The 19,810-nt window shown below is 38.1% G+C and overlaps 1 protein-coding gene across 6 annotated transcripts in view; it reads right to left on the reverse strand.

Annotated features, from left to right (window-relative positions):
* The window catches only part of NSD1 (nuclear receptor binding SET domain protein 1), a 157,705-nt gene that overhangs the window by 20,511 nt on the left and 117,384 nt on the right, over nucleotides 1-19,810 (reverse strand). For all 6 annotated transcript variants that reach the window (XM_045999043.1, XM_045999047.1, XM_045999045.1 and 3 more), the window contains 6 exons: nucleotides 17,422-17,545; nucleotides 10,507-10,707; nucleotides 8,810-8,989; nucleotides 5,283-5,439; nucleotides 3,443-3,648; nucleotides 83-195 (listed from right to left, as the gene is read on the reverse strand). In XM_045999043.1, coding sequence (XP_045854999.1) covers nucleotides 83-195; nucleotides 3,443-3,648; nucleotides 5,283-5,439; nucleotides 8,810-8,989; nucleotides 10,507-10,707; nucleotides 17,422-17,545 — 981 coding nt within the window. The remainder of the gene's footprint in view (nucleotides 1-82; nucleotides 196-3,442; nucleotides 3,649-5,282; nucleotides 5,440-8,809; nucleotides 8,990-10,506; nucleotides 10,708-17,421; nucleotides 17,546-19,810) is intronic.

Below are 19,810 nucleotides of genomic sequence, written 5' to 3' on the forward strand. Positions count from 1 at the left end.
CTCTTCATGAACAGAGCAGGAAGACAGCACTCTATAACAGGGTCTCTCCTGGAGAACAGAGTCTCCTGCAGTCTTTTCTCACCTTTATATGTTTGTAAGGCGGCGGCTTCTTGTCATTCTTTCGGTCTTCCTGCAGCTGTCTCAGCTCTTTCTGGGCCTTTAACTCCTCAAACCTTGCTGCAGCTTCCTGAAGAGCTAAGAAAACACACAGCGCAAGTCACTTAATCTTGGGTGGAGTAGTTTATTTTGCCTTTTTTTCCCCTTTAAAGTTGGGGAAAAAATCCATCTTTAGACAATAAAGTCAGCCAGCACTGGACTGCCTGGGTGGTTCAGTCAGTTAAGTGTCTGCCTCCAGCTCAGGTCATGATCTCAGGGTCCTGGGATCAAGCCCCGCACTAGGCTCTTTGCTCAGCAGGGAGCCTGCTTCTCCCTCAACACCCTACCCCGACTTGTGCTCGCTCGCTCTCTATCTCTAATAAAAATTTAAAAAAATAATAAAAATAAAAATCAGCCAGCATTATATGGAAAACTAAGAAGTACATATGACTGCTATTTTCAAGTTAATTTATAGTCCCCAAGGAATTCAGATATAGGATTAATACAAAACACAATCTACTACTACATGGCACAATAAAGACTACCACCTTCGGAGGAAAATTTAAAACAAAAACAAATCTAGCTAAATGATTTGAAAAAGCCCACAAATAACATTTCCTAACGACAATGAGACTGTATCTGCTCAGCTAAGTCACTGTAGTTCATTAAGCCTAATTCTTTCCTCAGTTCTGAACCTCCTGCCTCTAGAAACATTCTGTCTTCTAGGTGCCAAGTAATATGCTGCATTCCTCTGGAAGAAATTCAAAGTTGAAGTTTTCCTCTCCTTCTTGCCTATTCTCTAAAGAGCACCTGTTCTATTCCTCTCCTAAGATTCATTCTGTAAATATCAACTATTAGCTGTAATGATACACAGATCTTTAGAGCTGATTTGTATTCAAGTCCTGTACTTTCATATGCTTAAAAGACTGTAATATCTTAGAAGTCCAACAAAATCTTAAGATTCTCATTCTTTCCCACTTAAAACAATTTTTTCATTCATTCTTCTCTTCAAAAATTAATTCCTTGTAACCTAGATAAAAACTCTCAAAAGAACTATAATTCTTCCCTCCTTTCCTCTCTCTAGCTTTCCCCATATTCTATCAATTCTTTAAAGAAAACATCCCCTTTGGTCCATATTCCCTTTTCTCCATTTCCCTGCTAAACATCTAACAGAGCTTTTGTTGCCTGGGGTCCTCTAAATGATTTGTTCATTGTTTTTGTTTTTTTAAATTATCACTCCTTTCTTCATTCTATTATTCAGAATGTCCTGACTGGTCTGTCTACTTAGTGTCTATTCAAGTACCTATCATTCTCTCCACTCCAGGGACACTTCACTGTGACAAGCTTTTCTCGGCCTGGAACTACCAAAACAGTCACCTCACAGACATCCCTGGCCACAGCCTCTCATCTTCTACAGTTCCCAAACTCAAAGATTTCTAAAAACTCTGCTCTGACCATGTAACTTACCTACCACCTTTTCTGGCTAACAGCCCTGTATTCCCCCAACCCCATCTTAAGCTATAACACACAGCTAGAGGTAATTCACTCAACATGTTAGATTTAATATGTTTTCCCATGCGCTGTTTTCTTGTTAACATTTTCATTTGTTTACTTCTTCACTGTCAGTGTAGGAGTGAAGAGTTAGGATTCTGGAGCCTCATTGCTGGAATTTGAAACTTTCCTCTTCCCTTACTGGCCCTGGTACCTTGGGCAAGTAATTTAAATTTTATGTGCTCAGCTTCCTCATCTGTAAGGTAAGGATAATGACATCTAACTTATTAAACTGTTGTCACAAGGACTTAAAGCAGAAAACTAAACAGGCCTGGCAAACAACAAATGATAATGATTATTATGGTTCACTCTTCAAAGTCACAAGGAAAAAAACCAACCCATGACTGCCTAACTCTGATCTCCAGCACAGTCATGCTTCCACTTGGTCTATTCCCATAGCATAGCATGCACAGTTCTGCCACAACACACAATGAGTAACATTTTGACTGCTTTCATCTGTATCCAATTCCCCCATAAAAACACATATGTATTCCCTGAAGGCAGAGGCACCCAGCCAGCCTAGGGTTAAGGCACAGAAAGAGCAGAATCCCAGAGCTTCAGCAGGATCAGACTTGTGGTATTCTCTGTAACTCCACCTTCTGCCCCAGCCTCTGTGGTGGCCAGCTCTACACAGGAAAGATATTGGTTAAGTGGTCCCTGACCATCCAAGACCACAAGACTCAAGAGCCAAGTTCCTGTAGTGTTAATACTAATAACCACTATCTACACAGAAACCACATGGCCAACAGGTGAGGACCTACTGAAAAGACATTAGCAACAGAACTTTTGTGAAACTTGTCCCTATGGACATGATTCTCATTCCCCATCCAGGAAGTTTCACCTGCTTAGAATTTTCATTGAATCTTCACCTTATGATAAAGTTTCACCTGCTTAAAATCTTCACCTCACCATACAAAATCTATATACCTCAATGTCCAAATATATTCGAATAACAACAGATACCTATACTGCCTTTCAAAGGACAGCTAAAGGAAGAAGATAATTATCATTGATGGGATACCAACTATGTGTTCTGTTGGCTGATGCTTTTATTTACTCACTAAATTCTCAGAGCAACCTTACTCATTATGTAAGAGACTGAGGCTCATACTTGACTCAACTCCTTCTACCCGAAATGTCCCCTGACTACTTCACGGCTAGGCCAGATTAAAAAAATCTCTTTTGATTCAAAACATTTATGCTTTGACTTTCACTATTTTATTTTGCTCTATAACTTCTCTAAAACTTCCTTGGAACAAACACAACTCCACTAGAGATTCTGACTCTTGTTTAACAAACCAAAGAGTTAAAACTATAAAATAATTCCAAAGCTCCAGTACTTGGTAAGATGCTGAGAAAATACAGGGATGCCTGGGTGGCTCATTCGGTTAGGCTTCTGCTTTCAGCTCAGGTCATGATCCTTGGGTCCTGGGATTGAGCCCCGAATCAGACTCCTTGCTCAGCAGGGAGCCTGCTTCTCCCTTTGCCTGCCACTCCCCCTGCTTGTGCTCTCTCTCTCTGACAAATAAAAAAAATTAACTCTTTAAAACAAAACAAAAAGATGTTGAGAAAACAGAACTGGTGAAACAAAAACCTCCCTCAAGGAAATCCCTGCTATATAAAGGCAAGGCTAAAAAATAATTATGTAGATCAACTTTCCTGTAAAATCCTGTAGCTGCCCCAGAGAGAAGGACACAGCTGCTAATGGAACATATGTGAATTCTAACACACAACAGAATAGATACATGGGCAACAGAGGTCTGTGTTGGCCTGCAAAACAAAAGGATAAAGTTACCTTTTTTATATGTCCCATCTACTCCTTTGCCCATCTTATCCTTGCTGCTTACATCTCCCTCCATGTAGGGAAAGACTCGGGCCTGATGCGTCCACAGATAGTCATTAGACCCAAAGAAGAGCACAGGGAACTCGCCCACATCATGTCTCATCTTATCGATATTGGAAGGTACAGCTCGAGGATGGCAGATCTCAGCTGGCCACCACCTGGGAAAGGTGAAAATAAGGAAGGAAACCTTTAGAAGACTTCAAGACACTAGGAAAATGACCTACCTCTTAGGACATGAATAAGGAATGGTCCAACCTAGTGCATTTTTACAATCTAACTAGAGAACAATGAGTAATATGTGCTGAAAACCTGAATGGTCACCCTCACAGATGTGCTCACATATACACTTTTTAGACCCAGTTACTTTAAGGAAACTATAAAGGAAATGATATAACAGTAAATAATAATTATCTCATATAAGATATAAACAAAGCTTTAACTATAATGTTCACTTAAGAATTATCTGTAAGAATGAAAACCTGGAAACAATCTAAATGCTCAACATTTAGGGAATAATAAAGTTACTACAGAATATGATACAATGAAATACAATTTAGCCTTTTTTTTTTTTTTTTTAATTGGACAGAGAGAGAGAGAGAGATATCACAAGTAGGCAAAGCAGCAGGCAGAGAGAGAGGGGGAAGCAGGCTCCCCTCTGAGCAGGGAGCCCCATGCGGGGCTCAATCCCAGGACCCTTAGATCATGATCTGAGTTGAAGGCAGAGGCTCAACCCACTGAGCTACCCGGGTGCCCCTCAATTTGGCCTTTAAAAAGGAAAAGTTCACGAATTGTGAGGGGTATAGAAAAATGATACCCCCCCACCAAAAAGACACCAAGAAATGCCTCTGAAAATAAAATAAAAGCATGCAAATTTATGCTTTACATCCACTTTAGAAAGACAACTTGGCATTAGCTAGTTAAGCTGGAAACCCCTATTCCTAGAAAAACTGTGCCTGTACACTAAGGAAGACTGACAAAATGCTCACAGTCCAAAGAGGAGAATGGATAAAGGAACTATATTTTAAGACTATATCAAAAAGAAATGTAGAACAGCAAAGTATGAACTAGAGTACTGCACTACTACAAATCTCAGGAGCGTAATAGTAAATGAGAAAAACAAGCTGCAGGAAAATGAACAATTTCTTTATGAAAAGGTCTACAACATGCAGAACAAAACATTATACATGTGGTAAACCATTTTAGTAAGGCAATGGAATAAAAAACACAAAATGCAGTATAGTGGTTACCTCTAGGGGTGGGGAGAGACTGGATTCAGTAAAGAGTCATGGAAGGAGCCTCAAAAGTACCAGCAATATGATATTTCTTTAAATGGGAGGTACCATACACAGATGTTCCTTTTTAATCCTTTTAAATCATGCATGTTATGATATTCTTTTATATATTCTATGTTCAATAAAAATAATTTTAAAAAGGAAAAGATACAAAACTGAGTATAAATATAAGGCCAATTATTTTGAGGGTACAAGCATTGGTGTGTCTCCAAATAAATATGCCAAACTGTTAGCAATGTATCTTCCTTGTTTGTTATGGGTTTATTTTCATAAATGAATTTTCTACAGAGAATATGTACTATTCCCATATTTACAAAACATAAAAATGAGGTCTTTTTCTTATAATGGAATGGGCAGAGAGGTTGACCTTGCTTAATCAGAAAAATTATTAAAAAAAGAAAAGAAAGAAAAGAAAGAGTTAAGCACTGTATCTGGATTCAAAGAAACAGAAGATGGAATGGTAAAAGAAATCAGCACCAGTCTCCTTCATGCTCACTCACCTGTATCGTCCAACTTTTACCCAGACAATTTCCCTGTAATGCGGCTTTTTGCCTGCCTTACAATCATTGCAATACCAGTTTCCTTCAGGGATATCAATGTTCAGGCACTCCCGATGAAAAGCAGCAGGGCAAGAATCACAGCACAGAAGGCTGCCTCCTGTGGGAATCAAAAAATCTGGCACTCAGAATCACAAGGCTGCACACAATGACCCAGCTGAAACGGCTTTTGCTCTTGCCAATTACTTATCTCCTAGCGAAGGGCTTAGTAATTTAATTAGTTATTCAGAAAGACTTTTCTTCAAGAGCACTTCGCCCCTTCTAATATTCTTGTGAACCACAACCTTGAGGGTTTGTTATATTCACAGCAAATAAACATGAGATCCTACTGGCAAAATTAGGTTAGAGCAGTGGTCAGAAGTCAACTTCCCAAAGTCAAAGACGTGCATAATACACATTTTTTTCTTCACTAAAAGACAATACACTAAATTTTCCACAACACACAGTAAATAATCACATCTCTCTGAAGACTAAACAAATGAATAAATGGCACAGTAATGTTTGACACTTAAGTCATCCCTGTAGGGTCACTTCCTTCCCCCTTTTTAAATTACTAACTCTTTAATCTTTTTTATGTTTTGCACTCTGATACCTATGGGCTCTTTTCAGATTATCATTTATGAACGCTCTAACCTAACACATATATTAAAAGGACACTGTTACATTAAGGTATAATGTATAGGTATAAATGTATAAGGTATATATATATATATATATACACATATATATATATATAAAATGTAGAAGGTATAAAAATGTTAGAACAAGAGATTATACCTACACGTTTCTTTGTAATACAAAAGTAAGACCTAGCAATAACAATGACTGCAAGATATTTTAAGATACCTAAACTGAAATATCTGTGATTTTCAATGGTGACAAAAAAGTACAGGTACTAATGTGGTTTGTTGCCTAAACTTCAGTCGAAGTTCTCCCATCTCCATGGAGGTTTTCAGACACCAGGATAATTAAATACATTGCAATGACAATGAATTTTCACTTGAAGATTTTTCAGAGTGACTCAATTTATGTATCTGAAGCTGAAATCCATGGTTGCAGACTATAAAAAATTTCATATAAAGAGGATTTATATTTAAGGAATATAATAAATACCCTATTATCTTATGCCAGAAACGAGCATGTTTCAAAGTCTTAGCAAAGTGTATGTCTACATCCATCTGGGTTTTACTGTGCCCATTTTGCCTCATAGTATCTTACAAAAATTTCAAAGTTTTGTGACCCCATCCTACCCATGCTAACATTTTTCCTTTTCTCAATCATCTGCAGTAGGCTCTTAAAATAAGCTTTGGGGTGTTTATTTTCTTGGGGCCAGGACTGTGTGTGCCTACGACCCAACTCCTTTTCAGTTACAGAAGCTTTTCTCTTATCTCTGCTGTATACTGTAGCTTGATTCAGTGATATATAGAAAAAAAGACTTTTGCTACAACAACTTTGAAGAACTTGTTTACTCAATACATATAATCTGTACTCTCTGGTCTGAAACTCGTATTTAGCTATTCCTGGGCATTTTGTAGCATGAGTTGAACAATCTTAGCATGGGACGTAAGAATGATGAAGAGTCCATAATTTATCTGACCCAATAATATACCTTCTAGAACATCTCCTATTTATGCTTAGTTTTTGCAGCTGAGTCACAATCTAAGTAACAGTATAGTCTGCCAACTACATGAACTTGGTTTGGTAGAAAAATCTTCCTTTTACTAAGCTGGCATTCATTATACACTAGAAATATTTCATGTACAAAAAGGCCTTTGCACTAGGCCTTAAAAGGAGGTTATACAGCACGAAAAGAAATCTGCACATAAGAATACCCACTGAAGAAAGGCAAAGGACAGAGCTGAGGGGAAATAGTGGCAAACAGTTTTGCAGGGAAGGACATATGATATGAGCTGAGAGAGAATATGAGAAAAATCAATAGGATTTATCTGCGTAGATCGATGGGAGGTAGGCAGGAGAGTTTATCTGGTGGCATATATATATATAACACTCTGATACCTATTCATATATATATATATATATACATACATATATATGAATATATGTTAAAAACCTAACACTATTCTAAAGGGGAACGATGTTTTAAATTGAAGGGAAAAAAAAACATCAATTTTTCTTCATCCACTTTAGAAGAACTTTTAGGAATTAATATCCCTAACAGTGAAAAAACATTTTATACACATTCATAAATTCCATCACTTTCCTTTTGTTTCATCCCTTTAAATTCATGACAAAATGATTTAACGAAAAAGAAACACAACTTTATGATACAATACCATCTTCTAGAACTGTACACAACCACCTTAAGTAATATCACTTAAAATCAAGCAATGGTTTTTTTTTTTCTGATGGTGGGACTTGGGACAATTTATGATTAATTAAGTAATCAATCATTTCCTCCATTTTTTATCTTTCCTTTTTCTCCCTCCAGATTTATTAAGATATAACTGATTTATAACAGCGTGTAAGGTTAAAGTGTACAACAGAATGACTATATATATATATATATATATATATATATATATAGTGAAATAATTGCTGAAATAAGCTTAGTAGCACATTTAACACCTCACATACTTAAAATTTTTTCATTTTGGTGGTAGTGAGAATTTTTAAGATCTACTCTCTTTAGCAGCTTGCAAATATACAATACAGTACTGTTAACTACACTTACCATGCTGTACATTAAATCCCCTAAACTTGCCCATCCTCTAACTGGAAGTTTGCACTGTTTGATCATATTCCCCCATTTTTCAAGGACAATTTTATCTCCTTCCTCTTGTCGTTTATTTATTGATTCTTTTTTTTTTTTTTTTTTTTTTACGGATTTGTTTATTTGAGAGATTGTGTGCACACGCATGCCCCCAAAAGCGGCGAGAGGGGAGTGGGCACGGTGAGAGAGAAGTTCAAGCAGACTCCACGCTAAGCACTGAGCCCAAAGCAGGGCTCAATCCCACCGCCCTAAGATCAAGACCTGAACAAAAACCAATAGCCAGATGCTCAACCGACTGCGCCACTCAGACACCCTTCATTTGTTCATCATTTTAATAAAAATGAGGTTAAAAAAACAAAACAAGGGGCGCCTGGGTGGCTCAGTGGGTTAAAGCCTCTGACTTCGGCTCAGGTCATGATCCCAGGATCCTGGGATCGAGCCCCACATCGGGCTCTCTGCTCAGCGGGGAGCCTGCTTCCTCCTCTCTCTCTGCCTGCTTCTCTGTGATCTCTGTCTGTCAAATAAGTAAATAAAATCTTTAAAAAAACAAACAAAAAAAACCCCTCCCTATTTGGGGAAAAAACCCAAGTTTAAACATTCTGCTATGTTATCATTAATTCAGAACATTACTTCCCAATATTTCTCTAGTAGCAAAGTGAAGAAAATTATTTTTGTTGCAATTAGAATACTGTATTAATCTCTTTTTAGACTATTCATACATTAAGCAGTCATGTCTTACCTTCTGAGCATACGAAACACCAGCTAACATTAACATGCTCATGATTTCGGCAACCCCGCCTAGGTGTAAAGTGATTAGGGCAGATGATACTATTAGATGCAAGAATCTTGGACCCGGCAGCCAGGCAAAAGTCATTGGCATGGTATGCCACAGGGCAGCGGACACAGCGCATCAGACGACCTAAAATTAGGAGAAGCAGGAAAACCAGGAGTAAAAGAGAAACAAAGAGATTAAACATAAAAGCAACATGAGTTATTGAAATGTCTTTGTAAGCACTGAGAAAATGTCACTAGTAGAAGGAAGCACTACTAGGACAAGGGATCGTAAAACACACAACTCACTATGAAAAAGCTCAGATGGGAGCTATGTGATAAGCTGCCACAAGGTGTCAGATCTCACAACTGTTAAGTGAGCCTACCTCACCAAAGAAAGCCCTATTCAATCCATTGCCCCGACTCCTAGGAAACCTGGCATAAGCCTCAAACTAAATAGAGGAGATGTCACAACCTGAATAAAAGACCAGCTAGGAGAAAAACTATGCTTGCTTTCAATGCCTGGTACTGTGTGATTCTTAAAGCCTGAACTTTTAGGTGAATGAACCTTTCTACCGCTTCCAGATAAAATATGTTCTCTCATATACAGCACCTACTAAAAACCATTACCAAACCACCTAAATGCAAACTACAATAGCAACTGAAAAGAGGAAGATAAGCTGATGGTTAAACTAATTTTGATCAAGCAAGTGAAATTACTGTACTTAAGACTGATGAGATCTACAGGCTCAGGAACTCATATTACAAAAGGTACTGACAGTCTAATTAGAAGGAAAGTCAAAACACTGGTAATTTTTCTGTTTGATCCCCTATGGGAGAAGCAGGGGCTTTTTGGGCTATAAGCATTTAACAAGAGACATACAATATTTGGGTTAGGAAACATTAGTAAGAGATCCCATTATTACCAAACAGAAATGATTGTTTTCCCAATGAGAACAGACTTAAAAGCTTTACTTTGCCTATATACCCACAGGCACTTTTTGGAAACCTCAGCTCTATAAAGCAGGAAAGAGGTTTAAGAATACAAGTTTACAATTTAAAAAACAAAACAAATTAACACAAAACAAAAACCTCAATTCATTCATGAATAATACCACACCTGACAACCACAGATATAAAGGGTCCACAGGAAAAGTACTTTAGTCTAATGGAGTAGAGAGAGGGAGACTTACAGCAGAACACTTTCTTAAACTAAACAACACATGAAATCCAAGTATTTGAAACCACCACGTAACAATAAGGCTCCACAGGGCGCCTGGGTGGCTCAGTGGGTTAAGCCGCTGCCTTTGGCTCAGGTCATGATCCCAGGGTGCTGGGATCGAGTCCCGCATCAGGCTCTCTGCTCAGCAGCAAGCCTGCTTTCCTCTCTCTCTCTGCCTGCCTCTCTGCCTACTTGTGATCTCTCTCTCTGTCAAATAAATAAATAAAATCTTTAAAAAAAAAACAAAACAATAAGGTTCCAAAGAATACAATGTGGGAACTGCTGGATTAGTCCATTATTTTCCCCTCTCTCACATAAAATACCGGTACTCTGACAAAAGCTAGAGAGGCCATGAAGAGACATGCCACACTGCATCTGGAAATACATGCTACCAATAAAACCAAGGTTCTGTAATTAGACCAGTTCATGTAAGAAACCCATACCTTTAGATGCAGAAACACTGGCTGGATTAGCAGCATGACAGGTTATACAGATGTGGAGGGAGCACCGGAAGCCCTTGTTCTGCATGACAGTGGGTGGATACTTCCGGACACATTCTTCATGGTAAAACTTTCCACACAAGGGCAAAAGGCACCTTTTAACATCTTCCCCACTCTGCTTACAAACAAAACAGGTATGGATTCCTAGTAAATAAAGGAAGGTAATAAATTAACACCAATTCAAGAATTCATCCAATGCTAAACCATTAGATGAAAAGTTTGTTAAGTACACAATTCTGTACCAAGTTCCAATATGGAATTCCATGCAATTCTCCAACACCAGCTGCTGCGTGTCTTACAATTCAACTAAATTCTGAAACTATATACATGGAGGTAACATCATATCCCACAGGTTAAGGACTCCATTGGGCAAGACGGCCTTTGCCCCTAACTTCAGATGCCAATCTCATGTTCAGGTCATCACCTATACTTCTGACTGGCTATAAATCAGAGGTTCCCATAACCTGCACTTCCTTGGGTTTGATTAATTTGCTGTAATGGCTCAAAGAACTCAGAGAAACATTTATTGGATCACCAGTTTATCATGAAAAGATAATACTCAGAAATAGCTAGATGGAAGAGATACACAGGGCAAGGTATGAGGAAAGGGTGGGGAACTTTCATTCCCTCTCCAAGAGCAGCACTTTATTCTGAATCTCCACACACCCACCAATCCAGAAGCTCTCCGAAACCCATTCTTCTGGGTTCTGAGACTTCAGTGCATAGGCTGATTAAACCGTTGGCCACTGGGGACTGACTCAACCTCCAGCTTCTCCCTCCGGCTTCCCTAGAGATTAGGGGGAGAGAAGTGAGAGCTCTAGCCCTGTAATCATAAGGCTGGTTCTCCTGGCAATCAAGCCCCCATCCTGAGGTGTGTCTTTTATTAACACAGTCAAACACACACAAAGAACATCTTGGTAACGCTCACCACATAGGAGAGACCAAGGTTTTGGGAGCTCTGTGCAACAAGCTAACGACCAAAATATGTACTTCTTATTATAAATCACAGTATCACAATAAAGAACTTTGTAACAGACTAAGCAGGCTGACAATAAGAACCTACCAAATAATTTTAAGATTATTAAATGAGAAACTCTTGACAATATATGCTTGCTGATGTGACACAGTAACAGGAAGAACACATTACCTACAAGGCATTCCTGCCAAAAGAAAACTGATCTAAAATTAATCCAGCCTCTAGATCTAACTACAAGTTTCCAGGAAATATGGAAGATAGGGCAACAAGTTAAAAGGACACCTGAAAGATGTAACCAACCAAATTTGCAATGCAGAAAATTTAGCAGGACAAATGACTGTCAAAACAAATAAACGACATTAAAAAATAAGATGGAGGGGCGCCTAGGTGGCTCAGTGGGTTAAGCCTCTGCCTTCGGCTCAGGTCATGATCTCGGGGTCCTGGGATCGAGTCCTGCATCGGGCTCTCTGCTCAGCAGGGAGCCTGCTTCCCTCTCTCTCTCTGCCTGCCTCTCTGCCTACTTGTGATCTGTGTCTGTCAAATAAATAAATAAAAATCTTAAAAAAAAAAAAATAGGATGGAGGTGTACTGTTTGTAGATTGAAGGAAATTGAAGAGGCATACCAAAAAATACAATAAAAGCAGTCTTATCTGGATCTTTTTTTTTTAAGATTTTATTTATTTATTTGACAGACAGAGATCACAAGTAGGCAGAGAAGCAGGCAGAGAGAGAGGAAGCAGGCTCCCCGCTGAGCAGAGAGCCCGATGTGGGGCTCAATCCCAGGACCCCAGGATCATGACCCAAGCCGAAGGCAGAGGCTTTAACCCACTGAGCCACCCAGGCGCCCCTCTTATCTGGATCTTGATTAAAATACTGTGAAAAGACATCTATGAAACATATGGGAAAATTGAAAATGGGACTAGGAAGTAGGTGACACACAGAAGTTACTGTATAATCTTGCTATATATTAGATATATATATATATATTTTAAAAGATTTTATTTATTTATTTGACAGACAGAGATCACAAGTAGGCAAAGACGCAGGCAGAGAGAGACAGAGGGAAGCAGGCTCCCTGCAGAGCAGAGAGCCCGAGGTGGGGCTCAATTCTAGGACCCTGGGATCATGACCTGAGCCAAAGGCAGAGGCTTTAACCCACTGAGCCACCCAGGCGTCCCTAGATATATATTTTTAAGTTGTGTTAGACCTTTTGAAATACATGGGTAAAGCATATTATATAAGACTGATGAATCAAAGAGCTGTACCCCTGAAATAAATATATTAAAAGAAATATATGGGTAGACAGAGGCAGAAAACTGTTAACTACTGAAGCTAAATGATGAATACATGGGATTACTTTATACTGTTCAACTTTTGTAAATGTCTGAGAATTTCTGTAATACAAAGTTTAAGAAAAGGGAAAAACAAAACAAAACAAAGTAACAATTACCTCTCTTTGAGAAGCCATACAAAGTAAGGGACAGCCCAGGCTTGAGAGACAGACCTGAACATGAATCTTGCCCGTAACACTTGCTGGAAACAGGAATTCATTAAAATTACCCACCATACCTTTAAACAGTAAGATCACCCAGCTAATAGTGATTTTAAGAAAAAATTTTAATTATCCATTTGGAAAAAAGCAAACTACTTACTGCCTGATGTCAATATTAAACTGGAATAACCTAAATTATGGTGTGGCCACTCCACATTAGGAAAATAGGGTGAGCCACAAGAAAAAAGAAATGACTTTTACTCTATTCACCTAGGGTAAAATTTCCTACCCTCAAAAACAATAGGGCACCTGGGTAGCTCAGTTGGTTAAACAACTGTCTTTGGCTCAGGTCATGACCCCGGGGTCCTGGGATCGAGTCACACATCAGTCTCCTCCTGCTCTGTGGGGAGCCTGCTTCTCCCTCTCCTTCTGCCTTCTACTCCTCATCTTGTGCCCTCTCTCTCTCTCTGTCAAATAAATAATTAAATAATCTTTTTTAAATTTTTTTTAAAAAATTTAAAGAAATAGTAACAAATCTACCTCACATCATATATAAAAATTAATGAAGAACAGACCTTAGACATAAAGGTAAAAACTCAAACTATAAAATTTTCATTAGAAAACAAAGAAAAGCTTTATGACATTGGGTTATAAAAGATTTCAATATGACATCAAAGCACAATCTCTCAAAAAAACAAGCTAATAAACAACATCATTTACAATTTAAAAACTGCTGTTCAAGGGACGCCTGGTTGGCTCAGTCATTAAGCATCTGCCTTCAGCTCAGGTCATGATCCCAGGGTCCTGGGATCGATGCCCGTGTCAGGCTCCCTGCTCAATGGGAAGCCTGCTTCTCTCTCTCTCCCACTCCCCCTGCTTGTGTTCCCTCTCTCACGGTCTCTGTCAAATAAATACATAAAAATCTTGGGGCACCTGGGTGGCTCAGTGGGTTAAAGCCTCTGCCTTCGGCTCAGGTCATGATCCCAGGGTCCTGGGATCGAGCCCCGCATCGGGCTCTCTGCTTAGCAGGGAGCCTGCTTCCTCCTCTCTCTCTCTCTCTCTGCCTGCCGCTCTGCCTACTTGTAATCTCTATCTGTCAAATAAATAAATCTTAAAAAAAAAAAAATCACTAAAATACAGAAAAATCTTAAATAAATAAAAATAAAAAACTGCTCTACAAAAGACATGATTAAGAAAAAAAAAAACAAACCAACCCACAGACTGGTAGAATAATTTTCAAAGTATGTATCTGATAAATAACTAGTATCCAGAATATATATAATGAGCTCTTAAAACTCAACAGTAAGAAAATAAACAACCTAATTAAAAAAAAAGATTTGAACAGATACTTCATCAAGAAAGATGGCAAAAAAGCACATTAAAAAGAAGCACAACATCATTTGTCATTAGGAAAATGCGCATTAAAACCACAATGAAGTACCACTACACATCTGTCCAAATGGCTTAAATTAAAAAGACTGACAATACCAAGTGTTGATGAAAATATGGAGAACTGAAACTCATCCATTACTGATGACAATGTAAAATGGTACAAACACTGTGGAAAACAGTTTGGATGTCTCTTAAAACATTAAACATATGCCTACCATGCCTTCCACCCTTAGGTATTTAGAAGTAAAAAGAAAAGGTGTCCGTACAAAGACATGAATGTTCACAGCAGCTTTATTAGTAATACCCCAGCCTGAGAACAACCCCAATGTATTATCAACAGATGAATGAATAAACCAACTGCGACACATTTGTACAATGGAATACTTCTCAGCAATAAAAAGGAATGAACTCTCAACACATACAGCAATGTTGCTGAATCTCAAATTACCTATGCTGAGGGATGGTTTCACAGGTGTATGTACACACACACGTATCAGAACTTATCAAATTATACTTTGTGCAGTTTACTGTAGAACTATCCCTCAATAAAGCTGTTTTAAGAAAGAAAATGAACTACTGATAAACACATTAACACAGATGAGTGTCAAAAACATTATGCTGAACCAGGCACAAAAAACGACATACATTTTGTTCCACTTATGAAACCCTTAAAAAAAATAAATCTCATGTATAGTTACAGAAAGCACATCATTGCTTGCCTGAAATAGGATTGGGGTGGGGGCGGTGGGTAGTGAGGGCCGGAAGGATCAACTAGGACTAAGTACAAGGGGAACTTTCTGGAGCAATGGAAATGTTCTGAATCTTCATTGTGGTTGTCCTTACGTATGTGTTTATAAATTTTATCAAAACCTACCAAAACATACATTAAAACTAGTGCATTTTTTTAATAGGTAAATTATACTTCAGTAAGGTTAATTCTTTAAAAAATACCTTTGCCATAACTAGTTCAGAGAGTACCACATTATAATAAAGATAAGACTAGCGGGGGCACCTGGGTGGCTCAGTGGATTAAGCCTCTGCCTTTGGCTCAGGTCAAGATCTTAGAGTCCTGGGATCAAACCCTGCATCAGGCTCTCTGCTCAGCAGGGGGCCTGCTTCCTCCTCCCCCTCTGCCTGCCTCTCTATTTGTGATCTGTCAAATAAATAAATAAAATCTTAAAAAAAAAAAAAAAAAGATAAGACTGGCAAAACTGGATTATCTGTACAAAAGGCAAGACTTCTAAGATTAGGATTAAGAGATATGCACACACCTAAAATTTTTTTCCCTTAATTTCATTTATAGGGCTGGATGGCACTATTTCATATAATGATCAAAAGCCCACTGTACAGGAGGCAAAATAACCCCAGAACTATCTTGCCTTCTAAGCTTTTGTTCCCATACTGCTAAAAGTAGTGGCAGAAAGAGGAGATAATTCAATATGACACAGCCACTGATTTACAGACATTTATTTATTTATTTATTACAGACAAACTTACAGATTTGTCTCTCGGTTCCCACAGGAGCTACTTCAAACCTACAACCCACCCTTCAAGTTAGAAACCACCTTTTCCCCATCATTCTCACCAAACTAAGAAAAACTTTGGTTTCTTTATTCTCCAACTTTCAATTCCAGGTACATTCCTGTTTTATCTTTTTGTCTCTTCAAGATTATTCTTTCCTATCACTTAGCAACTACACTCCACTAATTATTCCCTCCTCTTGCAGGAATTTATTTCCCTATGTGGTTCTTAACATTCATCCTACAAACACTCAAGATGTTCTTCCTCTTGATCCTGTAATATCCTCCCTTCAGCTACTACCCTCTTTTCCATGGATATCAAGCTTTTGTAAGAAGTAGTGTATACTGCCATCCATTTGCCCCTCAACTAGGTTTAGTGTGGAACACTTGTGTGGCAAATATATTTCCCACTACTATATATATTAGCCTCTTATCACCCCAAACCCTCCTTGGTCTCTTTGCCACATATGCCCCTACTGATGATATCCTACTCTCCCTGGCTTCACAAACATTCTTTGACTAGCTCCTCCTCACTCTGCAGTGGTTTTTTTTTTTATATGGGCACCCCCTGAGTATTTTTGTTGGTCCTTTTCTCACTCTCCAGATACTTTTTACCTGGGCAGGTTCATGCACACTCGTGGTTTTAATGACTTAGGGAGTGTAACCGCTTTTAGCCCCCATTTTCCCCTACCACTTAACTGCTGTAGCATTCACATATAATGCTGAAGAAAGAATCATCTCCTTAGCGTAGCCTGTGAGGTACTTTACAGGTGGTTCCATCTGACCATTCTCAGTTTCTGAGCCAATCTATGTAACTCTCAAGATTATATACATCTTTCCCCTGTATCCCTGGGGCTAATAATACATTACATGTTAATAAAAAGATACGTCTTTCCTTTTTTTGGTAAATAGTTTTGTTTACGTATGATATACACACAGAAAAGTATAGCATCCTAAGTGTACAGTTCACAAATAATCATAAAGAAAACATGCTTATATAATCACCGTTCAGCTCAAGAAATATAAAACATCACCAGTAATCCAGAAACCCTCCTTGTCACTAACAATGCCTCTTCCCTAAAGTATCTTAAACTCTAAACACACTAACTTATGCCTCCTATTTCCCAAATATTCTATACTTTCATTACTGGATCTTCTTGTCCTTCACCTCCCCACACCAATTTCCATGTCTCTTTTAAAGCCAAACTTAGTTATCTTCCTCTGTGGAAATGGCTCAACTTTGTTCACCTATCACTATAAATCTATCTCTACTACAATCCTTTTGCACTATATTATACTATCAATTCATTAATCACTTGGTATTCTTTTCCACAAAGACCACACAGCACTTATCTGTGTCTGTAGCATTAGCCCCGTTTTGCCACAGAAAGTGTCTGCAAAAAATGTTGGGAATTTTTCCTGAAAAACTTAAAACTCAAACTATTTTTGGAAGAAAACCCCATCTATAACTACTTCACCTGTGCGACATTCATTGCAGATAAATTTTCCTCTCGGCATCTCAGTTAATCCAAGGCACTCCAGGTGGAAAGCCCCACAGCACTGAGCCTCACATAACAGCAGCTCACCCAGTTTCTCACAGTTCTGTTAAGAGAAAGAAAACGGGTATGTCTATAAAGGATTTTTAAAGTCCCAAGCAGAAGGCCTTCGTAAAGATTAAGCAGGAGCTTTCCAGAAAGAAGAGAGCCCACCATTTATTCAGTCAATATTTAATGATTAATTCCTCTATGCCAGCTTCCACAAAGTCCCCAGCTCTCATGGTTCATATATACTAAGGATTGAAAATACAAGAAAACAAACACAAAAGATATCAGATAATTATAAGCATTAAGTAGAGAATTCAAATAGCTACTTGGGATTGGGTCATTGGGAATGGCCTCTCAGATGCAGTTCTGAACTCCAAGTCAGTCACATGATCTGACAGAAAGACCAGGGAGACAAATACAGAAAGTCCACAGACAGGAAAAACTAAGTTATATCTGAGAATCATAAGGGAAGTCAGTGGACTACAGTGAACAAAAGTTATACATGGTAGAAGATAAGGTAAGAAAAAGATAACAGCCTGATTGTGTGGTCTTAACACATTACACTACATTTTCAGATTTTATTCTAATTACAGAGGTGTGCCATTAAAGGGCTTTAACAAGGAAAGGCTAAAATCAGATATTTATTTAAAAACAGATTCCTCTGATTACTACATGGAAAATGACTTCAAGAATGAGAAAGGTGAGAACAACAGCAAAGGACAATCAAGAAGGCTACTGTAATAGTTTAAGCAAGAGATACTGGTTAGCTAGACTTGGGTTGTAATAGTCCAAAAGGGCTCTAATCAAGGTTTAAACAATGTTTGAAATACATCTACAACCATCTCAGAGAGGTCACCTTTCTGAGATGATCTCATCTAAGAGAGGGTGTCATTTATGATAGGGCCTTAGGAAATAGAGATCTGGCTTTGTTGCTTTCAAAACATAAGATTTATGAAAATTCTGCAAATTCCCAACATTTGTTACTTTCATCCCTCTAACATCCTGACGTGTTGCCCCACAGTGATTAACAGGAAAATACTAAAAATGAAAGAGTCTTATTGTGGAAGACAAGAAAGAAGAAGGCAACTAGGTAAGTCTAGTATCTTCAAGCACCTGATGAAACAAAAGGTCTTGGCCACTTGACATCAAAGCTTAAATAAACAAATGAGTAGAGGAGAGCTTTGGGGGAAAAAATGCCAGGGGCAGCCAGGGATTAAGAGCAGACAGACCCCAAGGTCTTAATCAACCTATAGTGTAAATTAAGTCTTATACTCCGGCTCTTCCAGTATCCCCTAATTCACACATAAAAATTAACAAATGCCATAAATATTACCCACTTTATTTTATATAATCACAGTGCCAGTGATACCAGCTTTTATGTACAATAAACAAATTTGCCTTCACCATTTAAACAGGAAAACTTAAATTACAGAATATATCAAAGACAAATTTAAAACATGTTATGGACTAACTCTTTAACTGGGATGACCAACTAATTCATCTTTCAAACTAGTAACCATGTGAGTGAAAGGACATGATATTAATAAATTAAACAAGGACAACAGATTTAAAGAAAAAGTGATCCAAACAATCCAGGACCACAAGGCAACTACCCTTTTAACCACATTTTGTTGATAATCTTTGTGTTACACAATCTCTGAGGAATAACACTGCTCATCTGAATATGATGAGCCTTCTTTATATAGTAGTGAAAATGAAAAAACAAACTGAATGGAAATTCTACTGTTCTACATATTCTAGGCTTGGGCTAACTTTATTTTTAGCTGTATCAATAAAAAAAAAAAAAAAAGAAAAAGAAACCTAGTATCTTCAACTTTTTATAGGCCAGCTTTTAAGAATTTACAAAGGTAAATCAAGCCCATAAAAAAGAGAACATAATCAAAGCATCAATTTAAATGACTTTACTTCCAAGTCTGATAAAGTTCTTTACAGAGAGGCAAGACAACATAGTGGTTAAGACTCTAAAACCAGACTGCTTCAGTTTGAATCCTGGCTTTGCTGTGTGACTGTAAGTAAGTTATGTAACATCTTTCTGCTTCAGTTTCCTCGTCTGTAAAAATGAAGATAATAATGGCAATCTACTTTATAAGACTGTTATGACTAAATGACCTAGTATTTATAAAAGTTTAATTTGGTAAATTTTTAAAATGTATTTATTTGGGGTGGGGGACACAGAGGGAGAGAGGGAGGGAGAAAATCTTAAGCTCACAACTCTGAGATCATGACCTGGGCCAAAATCAAGAGTCAGTTGCTTAACCCAGGTGCCCCCAGAATATTTATAGTGATGGAAACTCTTGACACA

This window comes from Meles meles, chromosome 3 (assembly GCF_922984935.1).
Source record: "Meles meles chromosome 3, mMelMel3.1 paternal haplotype, whole genome shotgun sequence".
Lineage (NCBI taxonomy): Eukaryota > Metazoa > Chordata > Mammalia > Carnivora > Mustelidae > Meles > Meles meles.